Source organism: Myotis brandtii, unplaced genomic scaffold (genome assembly GCF_000412655.1).
Source record: "Myotis brandtii unplaced genomic scaffold, ASM41265v1 scaffold270, whole genome shotgun sequence".
Lineage (NCBI taxonomy): Eukaryota > Metazoa > Chordata > Mammalia > Chiroptera > Vespertilionidae > Myotis > Myotis brandtii.
Window position 1 is genome coordinate 45514 of NW_005360273.1, and position 22200 is coordinate 67713.

Below are 22200 nucleotides of genomic sequence, written 5' to 3' on the forward strand. Positions count from 1 at the left end.
TTTGCAAAGTTTAAGTATGATAAAGATATTTTTAAACTGATAGAGCACATTTCCAGAGCTCAATGCATGAACCTCTGAAAATAACGGCAACAAAGAACAACAAAATGAAGACTTGTTCTTTTCTCACATCCTTATAGGCTTGTCTCATCTTCTTCTTCACACTCCAGAACTCCCCAGCTGCTCATCTATAGCTTGTCCTGACACCACTGCTGGGAGTGCACCTGCTCAGAGACTGGTTTAGCCTTAGGTGCCAAAATGACTTTTTCCTCTGACTTTCATAGAATAAAATAATACATATCTGGCACCTCCTTGCAATGGAATTTCCAATGTGCTTACATTTCATGATTACAAACTGGACTTAATGGCTTTAAATTAATCACCTTCAGTTTACCTATTGAACTCAATTTTTATGCATAAATATGCGTGATTTAAATATTTTGATAAAATCCGGGTGAATAGTTCAAAAGAAAAAGCAGTTAATTTTATTCACTGTATAGTTACTCTGTAAAATTAATGCGTACTTTGTGGGGATGTACTTAATGATTTTATGGTTATTCTTTCCTCATTGAACTCTCAATTTATTATTTAGTTAGTTTCATCAGTACAGACTCATGGATTTTGGCTGTAAACTATGGGTTATAATCTCTTATAATCATTTATTTTGATCTTCAAGTTGCCCTAGTCTTCGCCAGTGAGAGACCTTCAAGCTGTCTTTTGGTATATCCCATAATTTGGGGGGCAATTTGTTACTTTTTGACACAAGATGATGTTTTGGGCTCAACTTAAACAATTCAAACAATTTCTCTGCCCCAGCCCTGGAATTATTTGTTTTTACAAGGAATTATGGTTTCTTTTAGTGGATGGTGGTATTTAGAAATGAAGATATGGGTGCTTGTTGCTAATGGGTTGTCACTTCTCCCTGGTACTCCAAGTAGACAGAGCTAAGGAATATATTTTATATTCATGCACATAAATATTTCCATCTACATTTATATCTATATACCTTGAAAACCTTGAGATCATACCGGTATCTCTAATTCCAATTCCCTTCTAGTTTTCTGCATTTTTATATTTGTAATTCCTTTCTCTTACAGTAATTGATATTATTCTCATTATATATATATATTTTTTCAGTCTCCTTGTATGTAGCCAGGCTTGAACTGTCACTTCCCTGCAGGGATGCCCTTCCCACCATGCTTGGTCCTCAGCACTATATGCTGGGCCTCTCTTGGGGGGCGGGCGGGGGGCTGCCATCCTTGTATGGAGTCCCCTGTGCGGGTCTAGCTCTGACAGTCCACTCTGGCACTACAGCCCTGCCTCCCCTGTTCTGCTTACCCCCTGTCTTGGGGCTGACTTGTTTAGGAAGGAAAATGAAAGAGCAAAGAAAATCATTTTTTAAGTGGCCAGGTCATGTATTCCTGCAGTGAACATAAAATGCCCTTTTGTTATAGGCGAACTATTAAATCTAGGTTTCCTGAGTAAGTTTGGAAATATCATTAAATGTTTGGATTTTATTCAATATATAATGAATATATTTTGTGCAGAATGTTTTAAGGTGTCAACACACCCCTTCATTCAGCTATTACTTTTGACGTGATATATTTTTCATAGCTATACACATTTAAGAACTGAAACAACAGATGATTACCCCCTCAACCCCACCCCTAATCATAGAATTTCCATTGTGCTGACAAGCAAATATCTAGTTACTATAACTCAATCACATAAGAGTATGTGGAATTTCATAAAAAGTATATAAATTATTTTGTTTCATGAATTTTAATATCCCCATCTTTACAATACAATAAGCTGCTGTATATGTTAGCTGAGCTCCAAAAAATGGATTATTAAAGTAATCCCAATACCAGACCAGTGGGGAGAATTTCAGGGATGTTCAGTGACACAATGACAGTGTGTTACTACAATGACAAAAATTAAGACGTTGCGTTTACAACAAGTGGATGTTTGATTTTGCAGCCTTGCCTCATAATACTGTGTATCCACATGGTGCATAATACTTTCAAATTTTAAAAGATATTATTTAAAATCATGGTATTAATAGTATTGTTTTTATTAAAACTATTGTGCTTAATCTTTATATAGTTATGTTAATATGTATGGCATTAAGAAGTAGAGAAATTGCTAACTAAAAAAAGCAGTTTAGATTAAGACCTTATGAATATTACATATACTTTCCAGAATACCAGAGAAAAACATCATGTACTGTTCTGTCAAGATAATGTGGCACTTAGTAATTATTTTAGTGGGGTTTTTTTTATTAACCTGGTCGGTAAAGAGAATAGTTTGAATTGTTCTTTTTAACAGCACAGTTCAACAATACAATGAAATGTCAATACTTCAGAAAATGAATTAATGATAATTATCAAGAATTATAGTCTAGTCAACCACTGAAAGTAGAATGCAAAGTAGGCTTCAAATTACTTTTACAGATTTAATGTTTCCAACTCATCACTTGCTTTTATTTTTTTAAATTTTTTAAAATTTTATTGGGGTGACATTAGTTAACATGAATATATAGGTTGCATGTGTGGATTACTAAGTTACAAATCTGTATATTGCACTGTGTGTCCACCACCCAAAGTCAAATCTCCTGTCACCTCTTTTAGGACCCCTTTATCCCCCCACTCCCTCCCTCTGGCAACATCACACTGCTGTTTGTGTTTCATATTCCACATCTGAGTGAAATCATATAGTTCTTAGCTTTTCTGATTTATTTCACTTTGCATAATGTTCTCAAGGTCCATCCATGTTGTTGTAAATGACGCTATTTCATCCTTTATTATGGCCGTGTAGTACTCCATTGTGTATATATACCACATCTTCTTTATCCAGGCCTCTATCACAGGGCACTTTGGCTGTTTCCATGTCTTGGCCACCGTGAATAATGCTGCAATGAACATAGGTGTGCATATATCTGTGTGTATAAATGATCTCGAGTTTTTTGGGTATATACCCAGGAGTGGGGTTGTTGGGTCATATGGTAGCTCTATTTTTAATTTTTTGAGGAATTGTCAGACTCCTTTCCATAGTGGTTGTATCAGTCTACATTGCCACCAGGGGTAAACGAGGGTTTCCTTTTTTTCCACAACCTCTCCAATGCTTGTTATTGCATTGCTTGTCTTGTTAATAATGGCCACTCTAACTGGTGTAAGGTAGTATCTCATTGTAGTTTTAATTTGCATTTCCCTAATTGCCAGTGAGGTTGAACATCTTTTCATGTATCTATTGGCTGTATGTCTTCTTGGGAGAGATGTATTTTCAGGTCCTCTGCCCACTTTTTGATTGGATTATTTGTTTGGTGTTGAGTTTTATGAGTTCTTTATATATTTTGGAAATTAAACCTTTGTCAGAGCTACTGTTCACAAATATTATCTCCCATCTGTTTGACTGCCTGTTTGTTTTGTTGTTCATTTCTTTTGCAGAAGCTCTTCAGTAGTCCCATTCATTTATTTTTGCCTTTACTTCCTTTGCCTTTGGGGTCAAGTCCATAAAATGTTCTCTACCACCCAGGTCTATAAGTTTGGTACCTATATTTTTTTCTATGTGACTTAATAGTTTCGGGTCTCATGTTTCGGTCTTTGATTTAATTTGAATTTTTGTATGTGGGGACAAACTGCAATCCAGTTTTCCCAGCACCATTTATTGAAGAGACTATCTTTACTCCAATGTGCATTTCTGGCTCCTTTGTCAAAAATTATCTGTCCGTATATGTGTGGTTTTATAGCTGGGCCCGCTATTCTGTTGCATTGACCTGTGTATCTGTTTCTCTGCCAATACCATGCTGTTTTGATTATCATAGCTCTGTAGTATATTTTAGCTCTGTAGTATATTTTGAGTTGAGATAGCATGATACCTCCAGCTTCATTTTTTTTTTCTTTCAGGATTGCTTTGGCTATTCTGAATCTTTTGTGGTTCCATACAAATCTGATGAGTTCTCATTCTATTTCTTTAAAAAATGACATTGAGATTTTGTTAGGGATTGCATTAAATCTGTATATTGCTTTGAGTGAAATGGGCATTTTAACTATGTTGATTTTTCCAATCCATGAACATAGGATATTTATCCCGCTTGCTTTTAATATTTAACTTTCCTCAAGTCATTAAGGTATATAAGCATCTGAGAAAAGTAAATTAAAATCCCACTGACAAAGGTACAGGAAACAGCATTGGTCAAAGATGAGATATAAACCTCCTTAGTTTTATTTTCCTTAGTTTTATTTCTGGTGAAGAAAATTACTTAGTAGCCATGAAATCCTAAATGTTCAGTTTTGTTTCAGATTCTCTTGACAATGTCCCTTGGGGAAAAGACTCTATCCACGTTATTCTGCTCACATCAAAGACAATGATGAGATCTGCATAAAAATAGAATACTTTTTTTAAAGAAAAGTTGAAGCTCTTTCAAGTGTTAACCAAATACAGCACTCCTCCCTCATCCCTGAGGGATATGTTCTAAACCCCCCAGTGGATGCCTGAAACCACAGATAGGACTGAGCCCTATATGTACAGTTTTTTCCTACATATACATACCTGTGATAAGTTTAAACTACTCATGTCCTTTGGGACCATTAGTAGTAAAATAAGGGTTACTTGAACACAGGCACTGTTATATCACAACAGTCAATCTGATAACCGAGACAACTACTAAGTGACTAATGGGTGGGAAGCATCAGCATGGAGAGAAAGAGGAAATATTGGGGCTACTACAAACACTGAGTTAGAAAACAATGACAGTTAGATAGAAATTTCAGTGTACTCAAAATCTGAAAATATTCCTGTCTTTTGAACCAGCATTTCTACTTCTAGTAATACGTGGACACGTTAGCAAAGATATGGGTGCAAGAATATCCACTGAAGTTTTATTATCAATAGCAAAAATAAATACACCCCAATGTCAACAACAGAAACCACCAAAAAGTTCACCAATAGTAGCATGCTATAGCCATCATCCTGTGCAATGCTAGGCCGATGACATCAACTGTGAGGTAGAATAATGGGTACAAACAGGGGGGAAAGACTAAAATTGGTTGGGGTAGAGCATTTGCAAAACAATGTGTTTATTATAAGACTACTTTTGAAAAAATATTAATGACAATAAAATTGAAGAGGAAGAAAGGTTCGTAGACGAAGAAGAAAACCAATTGGCAGTCTGTGTGCCAACACTATTGCTAATTTTTCATTGAGGTGTGAGATTACAGAGAACATGCATTTTCAGTGATGTGTTTATGCATTTCACAGATTTTATGAGTCTGCTTCATACAAGGTGTATTCCAGTTGCTGAGGATACACTTAAATTCTAGTTAGAGGAGATAGAAAACCTGCAAATAAATAGATTCACATTTGAATTCTGGATAAGCAAAGTCTATTACTATGAATAAGAAGAAGATATGTTTAAGGTAAAAAGATAGGAGACCATGAACAAAAAAAAGGGGAGGCAGAGCCAGGGAATGCCAGTGGCCTTTCAGAACATGGAGGTAAAAGGCTGGTAACCACATAAAACCAATGCAGTAGACCTCATTTTCGGTCTATCAGTTCTAGTAGTGCCCAGGACTTAAGCCCTGATGTAGGGGCTTACTCAGATGGATGTCTTCCAGGCCAGAGATTATTTTTGGTTTACCACTTGTTTGTGGGTGGAAACTGAATATAGTAGCTGGTTCTTATACTTTTCACACTCTATTTTATTTATTTTGATTTCAGAGAGGAAGGGAGGAGGGAAAGACAGAAACATCAACGATGAGAGGGAATCATTGATTAGCTGCCTCCTGCACACCCCATACTGGGGATTGAGCCCGACACCCTGGCATATGCCCTGACCAGGAATTGAACTGTGACCTCCTGATTCATAGGTCGATGCTCAACCACTGAGCCATGCTGGCTGGGCCAGAGTCCTATTTAAACAAAAATTTATATTTTCTGTTCCCTTTATTATATTAACCTTACTATTAGGAAAAGCTGTTCATAGAAAATGCAAATAATAGTCATAATTAGCATTTGTTCTTTTTACATTGAGAAAATCCTGAAATTTCAAATAAAACAGGTTAATTCCTTTTTTAAAAATCATTGTTAAGGTGCTAATAAAGGTTAGTTGGGATTTAAAATTTTTCATTAATAATTATTAATTATAAACTTCAAATTTCACACTGTCAGGACTTTCTGCTTATTGAGTAAACTAGGAAAATTTAATAACATGTTCAAAAATAACTTTTGTTCAAGACCACATCAATCAGGTTTTCTTTTGGTATTTGAGCACAATATACAATTATAAGTCTTTAATAATTAGTTTGACCAGGCTGCTATGGTAGAGAAACAACTGAATCACTTTTTATAGCAAAGGTATTATTTTAAAATTTTATAGATAGCATTTATTTATTCAGTGCAATTCAACAATTTTCTACCAAGGGCCTTCTCAGTACCAGACACATCGGTGCATATGCTCTAGACCAGCGGTTCTCAACCTGTGGGTCACGACCCTTTCACAGGGGTCGCATAAGACCATCCTGCATATCAGATATTTACATTACGATTCATAACAGTAGCAACATTACAGTTATGAAGTAGCAATGAAAATAATTTTATGGTTGGGTCACAACATGAGGAACTGTATTTAAAAGGCCAGAAGGTTGAGAACCACTGCTCTAGACTCTGGACTCAAAAACTGGTAATCTAAGCAGACAGTGAGGTAAACAAGAAAACAATACAAATGTTTGGGGGGTATTTATAAGTGGGTATGGAGTGATTCAGTGTTTCTTAATACTGATCGATACTGCCTATGCTTTTCTAACCAGAGTCCCTGAAAAGTAGGAAAAAACATTCAATAATCTCTTCTATGCCAAAGTATAGTGGGACAGGGTCCCTTACAGGAGCAGTGAGAATCTTCAGGCTAAATTGCTATAAATTTAATACCTCTTTCTTTGCATGCTCCCTTGATCTTGCCAATTATGTGTGCCATGAAGTTCTCATTTTTCCAGCTTTGCTTTTTAGAACCAGATGCAGACAACAAGCAATTATTTCTTGTTGAGAGAATACAAGTAGAAAATAAAAGACCTCTTTAAAATAAAGTGTATCATCAAATGTGTGTGTATATGTGATTATGGATAGATGAGGAAGAGCTGATCTGCTGTGTGCCAGCTTCTAAGGATATTTGAACAGTTTCCATTTCATTTTTGTGTACACACACATCTATGATTACCCAAGTGTATGTACACATCATGTTGAAATATATGTACCTGGATATCCCCTCTTTAAAAATATGTTTGATTTTTATACAGAGAGGAAGGGAAAGGGAGAAAGAGAGAGAAACATCCATGTGAGAGCAAAACATGGATCAGCTGCCTCCTGTATGCCCCCTATGGAGGATCAAGTCTGCAACCCCTGCATGTGCCCCCTGACTGGGAATTGAACCTGCAACCTGTTGGTGCCCAGAATGACACCCAACCAACTGAGCCATTCTGGCCAGGACACATGAATATCCCCTCTTATAATTCAAATCTTCAGTAAGTAAATATTTAGAAACCAGCTTAGTTTGACTAGGCTGCTATGGCAAAATAGCACAGACTGGGTAGCTTATAAACAACAAACATTTATTTCTCACAGTTCTGGAGGCAGGAAGTCCAGGATCAGAGCACCAGCATGATCCAGTTGATAGCCAGAGCCTCCTCGCTGTGTCCTCACCAGGTGGAAGGAGCTAGGGAGCTCTCTGGAGCCTCCTTTATAAGGGCACTCATCCCATTCAGTAGGGTCCCACCCTCCCATCCAGAGCATACACTAACATTCAGACCAGGGGTCCTCAAACTACGGCCCGCGGGCCACATGCAAATACAAATATTGTATTTGTTCCCATTTTGTTTTTTTTTTTACTTCAAAATAAGATATGTGAAGTGTGCATAGGAATTTGTTCATAGTTTTTTTTTTTAAACTATAGTCCGGCCCTCCAACTGTCTGAGGGACAGTGAACTGGCCCCCTGTTTAAAAAGTTTGAGGACCCCTGATTCAGACCATAGCAGAAACCAGCAGTTATATCAAAGCTTAAAACAAAAATCATCAGAGGTTAAAACAACACAAAGAAAACAGAGCTATAGTTATGTGCTCACCAGGTAAAGAAGAGCTCATGTTACTTGGAAAATGAGTTCTGTGGGGCTCCTTAAGCTGAAAGCAGAAATGCCAGCAACAGAGGGAACAGGAGAGTTGTTCCACAATAGGAGGTTCCTGCAGAAGTTAGTCTAGTTGGCTAAGAAAAGGATTATAACATTTTCCGGGGGAGGGGGGGGGGTAGGCACCGTTCTTTTTCAGTCACAAGAGTGCAGACAATTTTACAGAGTTGTGAGGAAACATTGTGTACAAGCTTAGGCCTTGGCAGTTTTTTTCTTTTTTTAATCCTTACCCTAGGATATGTTTTACTGAAGAGAGAGAAAGAGGTCAGAGAAACATCAATCAGTTGCCTCCCATCTGGGGATTGAACCCGCAACCTAGGTATGTGCCCTGACCGGGAATATGCTCCAACCAACTAGCCACACCAACCGGCAGGGCAATGTTTTTTCTTTACCCCTTGAAAGAGAAGTGCACAGTGATGACTCCACAGGCTCTTACAAGGGGTGAAGCCCATTAGCCCAGCATCCTGGCAGGTGTGCACTGTGACGATGCTGCTCTACAGCTGAGGGAACGAGAGCTCAGACAGGCTGAGCACCCTCACCAACTCCACAAGCACTCACGGAGGAACGGTTCCCTGGACTTGCTCTTTCTCTAAAATGGCCCTCAAAATGGACTTGCCAAGTCTCGCTTCCCCTGAAGACAAAAACAAGATATTTTATTGCTTATTTAGGAAATAGACATGTCATAGATGAGCAGTATGAGGTGGATACGAAGTTTTTGCACACACCACTTCTGGTCTCTAAAACCTGAATTTGTATCCCGAGTAAACAGCTTTCGTGCTCTCAGAATCAGCCAGGTCACCTGGGTTCACACCCCAGGCTTTTATTCTGCCCTGCTGCTGCTACTGCCTATTCTACATCCAAATACTTCCTGAAATTACAGATTAAAAAAACAAAACTCCCAAAGTTTTAAAAGGTTAGAGATTGCTTTTGTTACATTATCTGAAGTTTCAACGACAGGATTCATGCACAAAAAGTAGGCACACTTTGTACCACTAATATAATTTCATTGAAAGAGTTTATATTCATACTAGTAGATTCCTTTTTAGAGCCATACTATATAAAATGAAACTTTGGTCAGCACATCTTGTCTTATAACATCAGTTCTCAGACCTCCAGCATTACAACAGGCTAGTCTTTTGTTTAACCACCCTCCGTCCAAATCCAACGGCCAGAAGAGAAAGCACACAAACTGTTCACCCTCATGTTCGTGTCTCTTTGTCTTGTCTCTGCCTATATGCTCCAGGTGGGAGAGTTCCGAGCCCATGCTGCCGAGTGGACAGCCAATGTCACGGCTGAGTTCAAGGAAACGAGGCGGCGGCTGAGTGTGGAGATCTATGACAAGTTCCAGCGCGCCACCTCCATTAAGCGGAAGCTCTCTGCAGAACTGGCTGGGAACCACAACCAGGAGCTGACCCCTTGTAGGAGGACCCTGTCCGTGAACCACCTAGCCACCGAGAGGGATGTCTTGCCTCCCTTATTGAAAACTGAAAGTATCTATTTGAATGGATTGACGCCACACTGTGCAGGGGAGGAAATTGCTGTTATTGAAAACATTAAATAGCCCTCTCTTTGAAGAGCCTTAGGCATAGCCATAGGTGAGGACTTCTATATGCTCTTTAAGACTGTTGCTGGTAGCATTTTTTAAAATTGTGCATGAACTCCAAAAGGGGGAAAATAGATACACCCATCACGGTCATCTGCCATCAAGAGAATTTGGAATTCCGAGCCAGCACTATCTTTTTGATGATGCTTGTATGGTCTATTTTCTTTGACCAGTGGAATAAAACAAGCAATGTCTGATGCCTTTCTGTGCCCAGACTGTTTTTCTCCATTTTTCCTAATGTGCCATAAGGCTTCAGAATGAATTATAATTGTTTCTGGTCATAATGTAGCTTCGAGGGATGAGTCCTTAACTTTTCAGGGTCTACCTAACTGAGCCTAGATACGGACCATGTATGGATGACAACATTTCTTTTTGTAAATGGCAAGAAATTCTTATGCAGCCTTTTACCTAAGAAATTTTCTGTCAGTGCCTTATCTTACGAAGAAACAGAACCTCTCTAGTTAATATGTGGTTTCTCCTTCCCCGCCCCACCCCTAGGCTCACCTGCAGTCCTTTACCCCACGACTCCCATTTGAATGCCATACCTTGCTGGAAACAGCGTGTAAAATGACTGAAGTGGTGATGCCCGAAGAAGGACTAGATGCCAAATTAGATGGATATTGAAGCAACACTCAGAAACCCTAGCGTAAAAGGCACTGCAGCAAAAGAGGTGCACAGATGGCCCCTCTGAGTATTTATTTGTCTCAGGTACCAGTGGTACATATACACAGTGTAATGATTACCAGGCCAGTAAAATTGGCTGTTCCCAGTCTCTTTTTTCCTGGCAGTATTTGGAATTTATCATTTATTAATAACTACATTGTTAAAGGTGGAAGAAGAAGAAAAATCTATATATATATGATCTGACAGAAGAAAACTGTTAAAAATGGATATTATCGGAGGCAATTTAAGACAATTGTGAATTACCATTCTGATGAAGAGAGCAAAACAATGTGTTATGAGCACTTGCTAATAAACACTATACTGCCAGCATCGATTTGCTTTTTGGTGTATGAAAGGCTTATATGATTTCTCTCATTGGGTGACGTTTGCCAGACAAGGGGAGGCGAAGCAGCCGGCAGGGCTGGGCACAGGCCTGGCCTCCCCTGGGTGTACCTCTGGAGTGGTGACTGAAGTTGAAACTGGGATCACTGTGATTTTGCACAAGGAAAATGCAGATTGCAGGCATAGTTCATCTCCGACATTAGAGAAAAGGCTGTTTTAGCACAATTTAAATCTTGAGAGCTTTTTGTTTGTTTAGATAGGAAAGGCCAGTAATCCTTTTAGTTTCATTTCATAGCCTGTAACTTTTTGGATGTTTCCAAAATTCAGAAGAAATTCGGTAAAGGCACCCAATAGATTGCTACTCTTTCTTTTATTTTCATACTTAGATCTGCTGTACATTGTATATATAATTTTTGAAAATGCAGAAGGAAAATGATTTCCCTTTTACTATTGTGGGGGGCGTATCTAAATAACTGGCATTCATATTAGAGTCTTAATAATAAGCCCAGGATCTTTAAAAAAAATCTTAATAGATGCTTATTTTCCAAAATTTAAATTTAAGCTAAAAATGTAAATATTCAGTTAATTTGTTAAAGGTACTTTTATAAACTTAAATTCTAACTGAAATTTTAGAAGGTCAGGCTCTTTGAGAAAGAAAGCTACACCCATTTCCTCAGTAACTGTTCTGAAAGTTCATATGGTGGACTGCACCATGTATAAACTGTGAATTGTATTGACAAATAAAGTTTGTAATTAAAGTCAGCGTTTTCTGAGTCTCCTGCTTGCTGCTGAGAATTTAGATCTGATTCTGAATAAGTAGAACTGCAGGACATTGCTTTCTATGCTGAGTGGCTCCTTTATTCAAAAATTTCAATGAATATTTTTGATGCAGTATTACTACACTCACTAAATACATGCAGAATCTTCTTTAAAAAATATTTCTATTGATTTCAGAGAGGAAGGGAGGGGGGAGAGAGATAGAAACATCAATGATGAGAATCATTGATCAGCTGCCTCCTTCATGCCCCCTACTGGGGACAGAGCCTGCAACCTAGGCATGTGCCCTGACCAGCAATTGAACTGGTGACCTCTCGGTTCATGGGTCAACCCTTAACCACTGAGCAACACTGGCTGGGCACCCTTCAATTTTATATCCACTGTTAGTTTTTCATTTTTTTAGGAGTAAGACAAAGTCCTTCACATGGCCTTCCTTTCGTCTACTTTATGCATCCTTTCCAGACTCATCTTGTATTATTCTCCAGTGCTCTGTATAGCAGCCCCACTGGATTTCTCTCATTTATCACAAGGTTATGCTGATGCGTTGTATGGAATACTTGTTCTCCTTTTGCTCCTCAGCCTTTTTCACTTAAACTCCTACTTATCCTTCAGAACCCAGCTCAAGTGTCACTTTCTCTGATAAGCCATCCCTTATATAAATTCAGGTATCTTTATAATATTCTTTTAAAAAACCCTGTTCCTTTCCTTAGGTCATGATTAGATGTTCATCACTCTTCTTATTTGGTTTTTATCTGTCTTTCCCACTAGAAAATAATTCATTGGTTTTAATTTATTTCCAGATACTAGCAAAATACATATAGTACATGATCAAAAAATCCTTGTGTATGCATATCCCAAATTTTCTCTGTTCCACAAACATTTATCTGTCCTCTTCTACTGGCTTAGTAGTAAATGGGATACAAACAGTAATTATTTCTCCTATTAGCTGACCAAAAAAGTCAAAGCCAATTTTTAAAAAATATATATTTTATTGATTTGTTACAGAGAGGAAGGGAGAAGGATAGAGAGTTAGAAACATCGATGAGAGAGAAACATCAATCAGCTGCCTCCTGCACACCTACTGGGGATGTGCCCACAACTAAGGTACATGCCTTTGACCAGAATCGAACCTGGGACCCTTCAGTCCGTAGGCCGACGCTCTATCCACTGAGCCAAACCGGTTAGGGCTCAAAGCCAATTCTTTAACTAGACAGACTTGCAGTTTGTCATTATATACTCTTACTCCTTATGAGCAAGGGTTTCATTATTTTTACTTCCAACTTTTGGCTCACAATATATACTATCAAAGCTTTTCAAGCATAATCTAATCTTGAAAATCTATTTAGAAATTAATTGCAAAACAAATTTGCTAATAGTACTAAATGGATGTCTTTTATTAGTAGAGAGCAAAATGCACATTTATTATCCTTGCCAAATAAAATTTAGCTTTTTCACACTTAAACAAATTTATAAGAGTCCGGGAAGAAATCCATTATTAGGCACATTTTGAACTGTATCCAACAGAGAATATTAGTCACTTGCATGGTATAATTTTGAAATTAACTCATAGAATAAACATTGGTTTTCATTTAGTTGATTCCTCACTTTGTAGACAGTATCCCTTTCACACTCTCCAATTAATACTGAGTAACATGTAGATGATTTGTATTATACTATTTTGAAAACACTTTAGACTTTTAAATATTATGGCATTAGACTGTATTAGGCTGTTTCTGTATTTTTATTTAAAAATTTAAATAAGCCCAGCTAGTATGCTCAGTGGATAGAGCATGGCCTGCTGACTGAAGGGTCTTGAGTTCAATTCCGGTCAAGGGCACATACCTTGGTTGCAGGTTCCCCAGCCCTAGTGGGGGAGTGTGCGAGAGGCAACCAATCAATGTGTTTCTCTCACATCAATGTTTCTCTGTCTTTCCCTTTCCCTTCCACTCCCTCTAAAAATCACTAGAAAAATATCCTCAGGGTAGTATTAACCAATTTTTTTTAAAACAGGCATCCGTAAGTGGTAATGTCTGGTCCATATTTAAATTTTATCATGCCCAAATATTTCAGAGTTACATCTAACCCATCTTGTTTCTCAGGTGCACCAACTCAGAGTTTCTACATGCATTGAGAAAGTTGACTTTAATATTGCCACGGTCTAGATATATACAAGCAGATTAGTCAAGTGTATGAGTCTCTACAATGATTACATTGTATGTGCAAACAAATGGTTTACTAAGTCAATATTTTTCAAGAGCCTTTAATGTGCCAATCACTAGATATACTCAGCCAAATAAACATCTGCTGTCAAGGAGATGGCAGGCATGGGTGGGACAGTGACATGCTGCACACATGGAGGAGTCTGCCCACTGCAGGGAGCCCTGAACAAAAGGCTCTGGCCTTTTTATGGACAGGAGGCTGAGGCAGAAGGAAAGGGGTGGGGCTAGCAGCGGAAAGCTGCTGAGTCAGGGAGGAGAAAAGTGCCTCAATAGGCCCTAGTAAGGAGGCCTCCAAGGGCTGGCACCTGTGTCGAAGCTCTAGCCTGCAACTCGATCCAGAAAATCCCAGTGTCGACTGTGGGAACGGCAGTTTCCCCCATGATACCAATTTCCCTCATGACATTGTGTATGGTTGGGCCTGAAAGATCACGTATAGTTCTTGGCCTGTAATGATCTCCAACTTTAAAATAGGGAATAATGTGGATGGATTGGTGCTTTTAGATTTATCACTCTGGCGAAAGTGTGGAATAGGTGCCGAGGGAAAAGCTGAGATGCATGGCAGAAAGTCAGGGGACCTGTGGGGTCCCTGAGAGAGGGATTTCGGTCTGAACCATACCAGGGCACTGGATGGATGCTGGTGCCTTTTGATAGCATTAGGGGCATGGGCTACAGAAAAAAAAGGAGAAAGTTTGAAGGGGAGATTGATACTTTGAATTTAAGACACCTATGGAGTCACCCAAGTGAAAACCCTCAATGGGCAATTAGAATACTCAAATGCACTCAGGCCAGGAATCCCATGTAGGGAAATGAATGTGGGAATTACTGACATTAGAAGTCTGCACATTAATAATGACAAAGTGAAGTCTTCACAGTCAATGTTGATAATAATATTCTAAACGTTAATGCAGCCCTGGCCAAGTGGCTCAGTTGGTTGGAGCATCATTTTGTACACCAAAAGGTGGCTGGTTTGATTCCCAGTCAGGGCACATATATAAGTACTGCAGGTTCGATCCCTGGGTATGGTGGCAATTGATACATGTTTCTCTCTTACATTGATGTTTCTCTCTAAAATCAATTACACACACGGTGTCCCCAAAAATGTATACACATTATAAAGGCAGTGTGTATTAAAATACATTTCATTGTATACACATTATAAAGGCAGTGTTCATTAAAATACATTTCATTTTCAAAATGTAATAGAATCTAAAGCTATCAGTTGTGTATACATTTTTTGGGAGACCCCAATGGCTCTTAGTTTCTAGGCAGCCAAAGTGAAAAGTGAAACTTTTTCAGTTTAGCCCCAAAATTTGTTCAATCTAAGGAAATGAAACCAAAGAATGAGGAGAAGTAAGTAAGTTGCCTGCAATTCCTTCTGAATGGACTTGAATTCAAGCACTAGAGAGCTCCCATGATTAGATTAAATGGAATCAAAGCCATTTTTGACATTGTGGTCTGAAATTCTTACAGTGTCCATCTGTGGGCAACCATCATAACCAAGGGAAGTGGTTAGCTAGTAAGCAGTTCCATCTGCTATGCTTGCCACAAGCCTGCATTAGCTAAGTCTGCATTTTGGGGGTCAGTGGCCTAAGAACAAGCCTTTCTGAAAACCCTTTTACCCTGAGATTCCTGTAAATCCTCTTTGAGCCTTTCTCCCCCTACTTCCCTGAAGAAGCCTCTTGCAATAAGGTAGTCTCCCTTAAATAGGTCCTATTCTCATCCAAATCCAAATAGCAATTTCCTGCAGTAAAATGAGGCTGAGTTTCCATGGAGGAATTAAGTACATTTCCTATTAATTTGTGAATGCCCTCCACATGGCAAGGCTGAATTATAAAAGCTTAACATTTGTAGTTTGAAAATTTCTTGCAGTGGGCATTGGAACATGACCAACATTACAATGAGGGACTCTAATTGCCATGAGTTATTTTGGCAATGGCTCTTTGCAGAAAAATATCTATTTAATCAAATCTTGATAATTTTCTGCCAATTAGGTGTAGCAATGCCCTCTGCACACTGCAGGAAATGCTCCGAAGATCAAAGATTTGGAAATGCTTTTCACTTCAGTGCACCACTCAGTCTAGTGCATCTGGGCTTTTCCAAATTTCTCTAAATTGACTGCTCTGAAATTGTTACGTAACCAAGTGAATCTGATCTCTTGTTAACATGACTGTGAAGAATCAAAGCTCTATATCAGTCTTTCCCAAAAGTATTTAGTGAAACACTGCCCTTCAGGATTCTTTGGGGGCGGGAGGGGGAGGGGAAGAATGTTTTGTGGTAAAAAAGACAAAAAAAAACCAAACAAAAAAGGGATACATCATACAGTATATCCAACTCACTTAAAGATCCACAACTAACATCAGTAAACTATAAAGGCTTTGAGAAGTCCTATAGTTGATAGCTAATTACCCCCAAACTTAGCAGCCTAAAACAAACATTTGTTATCTCATCCAGCTTCTAAAGACAAGGAATGACTTACCTGCCTTGCTAGACTGGCTCAGGGTCTTTCAAGAGGGTGCAGTCAAGCTGCTGGCCGGGGCTGCAGTTATATAAAGGCTTGGCTGGGGCAGGCGAATCTGTTTCAAAGATGGCTCCATCACATGGCTGTTGGCAGGAGGAATCAGTTCTTCAGCACATACACCTACCTCTCTACAGCACTGCTGAGTGTCCTCATAACACGGCAGCTCGCTTCCCAAAGAATGGGTGGCCTGAGAAAGAGAGCAAGCAGGAAGCTACAGTGCTATTTTTGGACATATTTTGAACCATCACAAATGGTTTTAATCCATCATTTTCTTTACTTGACCACAGAAGCTTTGAGCGTGATACCTATTACCATAGCTAATAATCCTGTAGAATGAAACATAATTGGGGAATTGCTATGTTATACTCTTTTTATTTCCCCTCGAGGAACCTCTGACAGCATTCCCTTGGACAACTGTTGAGGAATTATAAGTATATGAATCTTCAAAATGAAAGCAGAAGGCAATATATGCACAGATCTGTTAGACACCAATTCTCATGATTAAACCAACTGGACGTCATTGCTTATTAAGAAAATCATTTTTGGTTTCAGGTAGAAGTTCAAGCTTTTCACAATGTGAACTAATAAAATAATTCTTGACCCAGCCGGCATGGCTCAGTGGTTGAGCATCAACCTACGAACCAGGAGGTTACAGTTCGATTCCTGGTCGGGGCACATGCCCGGGCTGCGGGTTCAGTCCCCAGTGAGAGGCATGCAGGAGGCAGCAGCTAATCAATGATTCTCTCATCATTGATGTGTCTATCTCTCTCTCCCTCTTCCTTCCTCTCTGAAACCAATGAAAATATATTAAAAATTTTTTGGACAGATCTTCTCAGATAGTTCATAACCATTATACGTACTTAAAAAAATGTAAATCTCTAAAAAGAAGGGAAAACTGGTCATTAGAGGTATAGCTTATATTGATTTCCCATAAGTGAAATGCATTCTGCCTTGCTCAATATTTAAGTATGACTTTCCTACATGCTATATGCATATACTTTATCATCAGGAAATATTTTCTATGACTAGATATACAATTCTAAAAAGATCTACAATTCCTTTTTGTCCAATGTAAAAAAACAAGGGTGTGTCAATTGTACCATGAGAGGTTGGTATGCACCTTAAACATAAACTCTGACAAATCTGCAGAGCCAGATATTATAGTGTTAAATGCTTCTCTAGCTTTCAGGTGAAATTGTGACAGTTGCTCTTAGCAGAGAAAACACATCAAGAATGGTGTTTAAGTTTTGTTTGGGTGAGTTTGCTCAGATGGGCAAGGCATAGTGATAATGACAATGTAAATGCCAAGGAGTTGCCCTCTGTTTCATGGGCACAGTCTAGAATTCTTGGCCAGTCATTTTAAAGATATTTGCTTGAAATAATTAAGAAATTATGTGAAGAATGTGGATAGCTCAATAAAAACCACAAGTCAAAATAAGTCATAACTGGATTGAGTAAGACAAAAGAATTAACCTTATATATTACTTAAATTTTATTTTAAAGAATCTATAAATTCATCATCCCATATTCCAATATATATAATGTACCAAATTTTACCATAGATTTAAACAGATTGCTCCACTCTCTCACATTTTACCATCCCAGAATCCCAGAACCTCATATTAATGCCATTCTCATTTATTTGAAAACAGATAAATCTTTCTTTTGCAGGATGTCACACATTAAGTTCTATGGAAAATATTATAAAGAATCAGATCTAGTCTGGCTGGTGTGGCTCAGTGTTTGACATATCAACCAGGAGGTCACGGTTCAATTCCCAGTCAGGACATATGCCCTGATTATGGGCTCCATCCCTAGTGAGGGGTGTGCAGGAGGCAGCCAATCAATGATTCTCTCATCATTGATGTTTCAATCTCTATCTCCCTCTCCCTTTCTCTGTAAAATCAATAAAAAAAAGAATCAGATATAGTCTAGTATCACGTTAAAAATAATACATACCAGTTTTTAATTGGAATTTCATTAAGATATATACCAAAAAAAGAATGCAAGACATAAAACGATCGATGTCAAGAAACTGCTAGACTTGGAGGAGGTCAGATCTCTTTCATCTTCAGATTCACAGAAGACCGATGGAAGAACTAATACATGCGATATAACCAGGAAGGGTAATGAGATTTCTATATTAAGGAGGAGGTAAAAATATTTGGAGTCATTTTATTGCTCTTCCTCTTTCTTCCAATCAAATATGAAAATGAGGTTAGATGTACAAGAGATTATCTGGGGAGATACTGGTAATAGTTTCCTAAGGTTCCCATAACAAAGTATCACATACTTGGTGGCTTAAAACAACATAAATGTATTGTCTCACAATTCTGGAGGCAAGAAGCTTGAAATCAAGGTGTTGGCAGGGCCATGCTGCCTGCAAGGCCTCTAGGGAAAAATCCTTTCACATCCCCTCCAGCTCCTGGTAAACCGAGGTGCTCCTTGGTTTGTGGTATCATAACTCCAATCTCTGTCTCTGTCTTCACCTGACTGCCTTCCAAATTGCTCTTCTTATAAAGGATAGCGGTGTCCTACTGGGTCAAGAATTTACCCTAATGATCTTATCCTAACTTGATTACATTTGCAAAGACCCAATTTCTAAATAAAGTCACATTTACGGATACTAGGGGTTAGAACTTCAACATTTCTTTTGAGTGGAAACCATTAAAGCTCTAACAATACTTATATCAACTATGGTTGTTGGCATCAATTCAATGCCAACAGGAGTACCCAATTGGGGGTGTGGTGAAGAATGAAACTTTATTCAGTGTAGACAACTCAATTGTGAAGCAACATGGCTGTGATATCAGCATGGCTGTGGCACAGCTAGTATTACAGGTCAATTATGGAACAGCAGTGTTGTGGAACAGCATAGCTGTGAGGTGGCCCTGAGATGAGGGAGCCCTAGGGCAAGGTTCCTCTCCTGCTAGACAACTCTGCTCTGCTGAGATGTCTTTGATGTTCTAGCCCATAAACACAGTCTTTAGTTTTTGATGGAATGGTAAAGTGTGCCCCCTGAGCCACAGGGGAGCTAACTTATTTAGAGAGAAGACCCTGCCCTCACCCCTGATTGGTTGTCCTTATGCAAAATTGGACTCCAAATCCTTGTAGCTTTGTTGGCCAAAAAACAGTGTCCTGAGTGGTCATAATGAAGCTACTCTGATTGGTGGGTGAAAATACTAATGGTGGGGAGGAAATACAGCTGCATTGCTCTGATTGGATAGGGAAAGTGTCAATCCTATGGGACACAGTGAAAGCAGTCCTGAGAGGGAAGTGCATAACTCTGCAGGCCTACCTAAAAAAACAAACAAAACAAAACAAGAAAAACTGGTAATAAATTATCTAACCCTACAACTTAAAGAATTAGAAAGAAAGCAACAAGAAAAGCCCAGAGTAAGCAGAAGAAAATAATAAAGATCAGAGGGGAAATAAATGATATAGAGACCAAAAAAAACAATACAAAAGATCAATAAAACCAAGCGCTAGTTCTTTGAAAAGATGAACAAGATTGATGAACCTCTAGTCAGGCTCACCAAGAAACAAAGAGAGAGGACCCAAATAAACAAAATTAGAAATGACAGAGGTAAAGTAACAACCAACCCCACAGACATACAGAGGATTGTAAAAGAATACTACGAATAACTCTACTCCAACAAACTGAACAACATAGATGAAATGGACATATTTTGAAAAAAATACAATATTCCAAAACTCAATCAGGAAGAATAAAAAAACATGAATAGACAGATAACTACTGATGAGATTGAAGCAGTAATAAAAAAAAAAAACTTCCAGCAAACAAAAGCCCTGGTCCAGTTGGCTTCACAGGGAAGTTATACCAGACATTCAAAGAAGAACTAAAACCTATCCTCCTCAGGCTATTCCAAAAAATTCAAGAGGAAGGCACACTTCCAAGCTCTGCCTATGAAGCCAGCATTACCCTAGTCCCAAAACCAGATAAAGACACTACAAAGATAGAGAATTACAGGCCAATATTCCTGATGAACACAGATGCTAAAATCCTCAACAAAATTCTGCAAATGGGATCCAGCATTACATTAAAAAGTTCATACACATAACCAAGTGGGATTTATTCTGGGGATGCAAAGCTGGTACAATATCCACAAATCAATAAACATTATACATCACATAAACAAATTGAGAGATAAAAATCACATAATCATATCAATTGATGCAGAAAAAGCATGACAAAATCTAGCACCTTTTCTTGATAAAAACTCTCAGCAAAGTGGGAACGAGGGGTCATATCACAACATAATAAAAGCCTTATATGACAAACCTACAGCCAACATCATACTCAATGGGCAAAAACTAAAACCATTTCCCCTAGGAACAGGAACAAGACAGGGATGCACACTTTCACTACTCCTGTTTGACATAGTACTAGAAGTGCTAGCTGTAGTGATCAGACAAGAAGAAATAAAAGGCATCCAAATTGTAAAAGAAGAAGTAAAACTGTCATTATTTGCAGATGACATGATATTGTATATAGAAAACCCTACAGACTCCATCCAAAAACTACTAGACTTAATAAATGAATTTGGCAATGTAGCAGGATACAAAATTAACCCCAGGAATCTATGGCTTTATTATACACCAATAATGAACTCACAAAAAGAGAAACAAACAAACAAACAAAAATCCCATTTACCACTGCACCAAATAAATTAAGATATCTAGGAGTAAACTTAACTAAGGAGATAAAAGACTTGTACTCAGAAAACTATAGTATGTTGAAAAAGAGATAGAGGAAGACATAAATAAATGGAAGAATATTACACATTCATGGATTTGTAGAATCAACATCATTAAAATGTCCATACTATCCAAAACTATCTATAGATTCAATGCAATCCCCATCAAAATACCAACGGCATATTTCACAGACCTAGAACAAACTCTCCAAAAATTCATCTGGAATAAAAAAAGACCCAGAATAGCCACAGCAATACTGAGAAAGAAGAACAAAGTTGGAGGGATCACAATACCAGATATCAAGCTATATTACAAAGCTGATGTTCTCAAAATAGCCTGGTACTGGCACAAGAACAGACATATAGACCAACGGAACAGAACACAAACCCCAGAGATTGACCCAAACAATTATGTTCAATTAATATTTGACAAAGGAGGCAAGGACAAACAATGAAGTCAAGACAGTCTCTTCAATAAATGGTGTTGGGAAAATTGGACAGATACATGCAATAAAAATGGAACTAAATCACCAACTTACACCATACACAAAAATAAACTCAAAATAGATGAAGAACTTAAACATAAGACAGGAAACCATACAAATCTCAGAGGAATCCATAGGCAGCAAAATATCAGACATATGTCACAGCAATATCTTTACTTAACAATGAGGTAGCATCTCACACTTGTCAGAATGGTTATCATCAACAAATCAACAAATGACAAGTACTGGCGAGGATGTGGAGAAAAAGGAACCCTCGTGCATTGCTGGTGGGATAGCAGACTGGTGCAGCTACTGTGGAAAACAGTATAGCATTTCCTCAAAAAATTAACAATGGAACTCCCATTTGATTCAGTAATCCCACTTCTATGAATATATCCCAAGAAATCAAAAACACCAATCAGAAAGGATATATGTACCCCTATGTTCAATTTACAATAGCTAAGATTAGAAAACAGTCCAAGTGCCCATCAGCAGTTGAGTGGATTAAAAACCTGCGGTACATCTACACAATGAAGTACTACACTGCTGTAAAAAAGAAAGAACTTTTACCATTCACAACAGCATAGATGGACATGGAGAGCATTATGCTAAGTGAAATAAGCCAGTCTGAGAAAGATAAATATCACATAATCTCACTCATTTGTGGAATATAACGAACAACATATAAACTGACGAACAAAAATAGA

General features: G+C 38.2%; 1 protein-coding gene across 1 annotated transcript in view; it reads left to right on the forward strand.

Moving 5' to 3' along the window:
• The window catches only part of LOC102263619 (potassium channel subfamily K member 2), a 46239-nt gene extending 34699 nt beyond the window's left edge, over positions 1-11540 (forward strand). The window contains exon 5 of the mRNA XM_005868508.2: positions 9412-11540. Coding sequence (XP_005868570.1) covers positions 9412-9729 — 318 coding nt within the window. The 3' untranslated portion in view covers positions 9730-11540. The remainder of the gene's footprint in view (positions 1-9411) is intronic.
• Positions 11541-22200: the final 10660 nt, after the last annotated feature.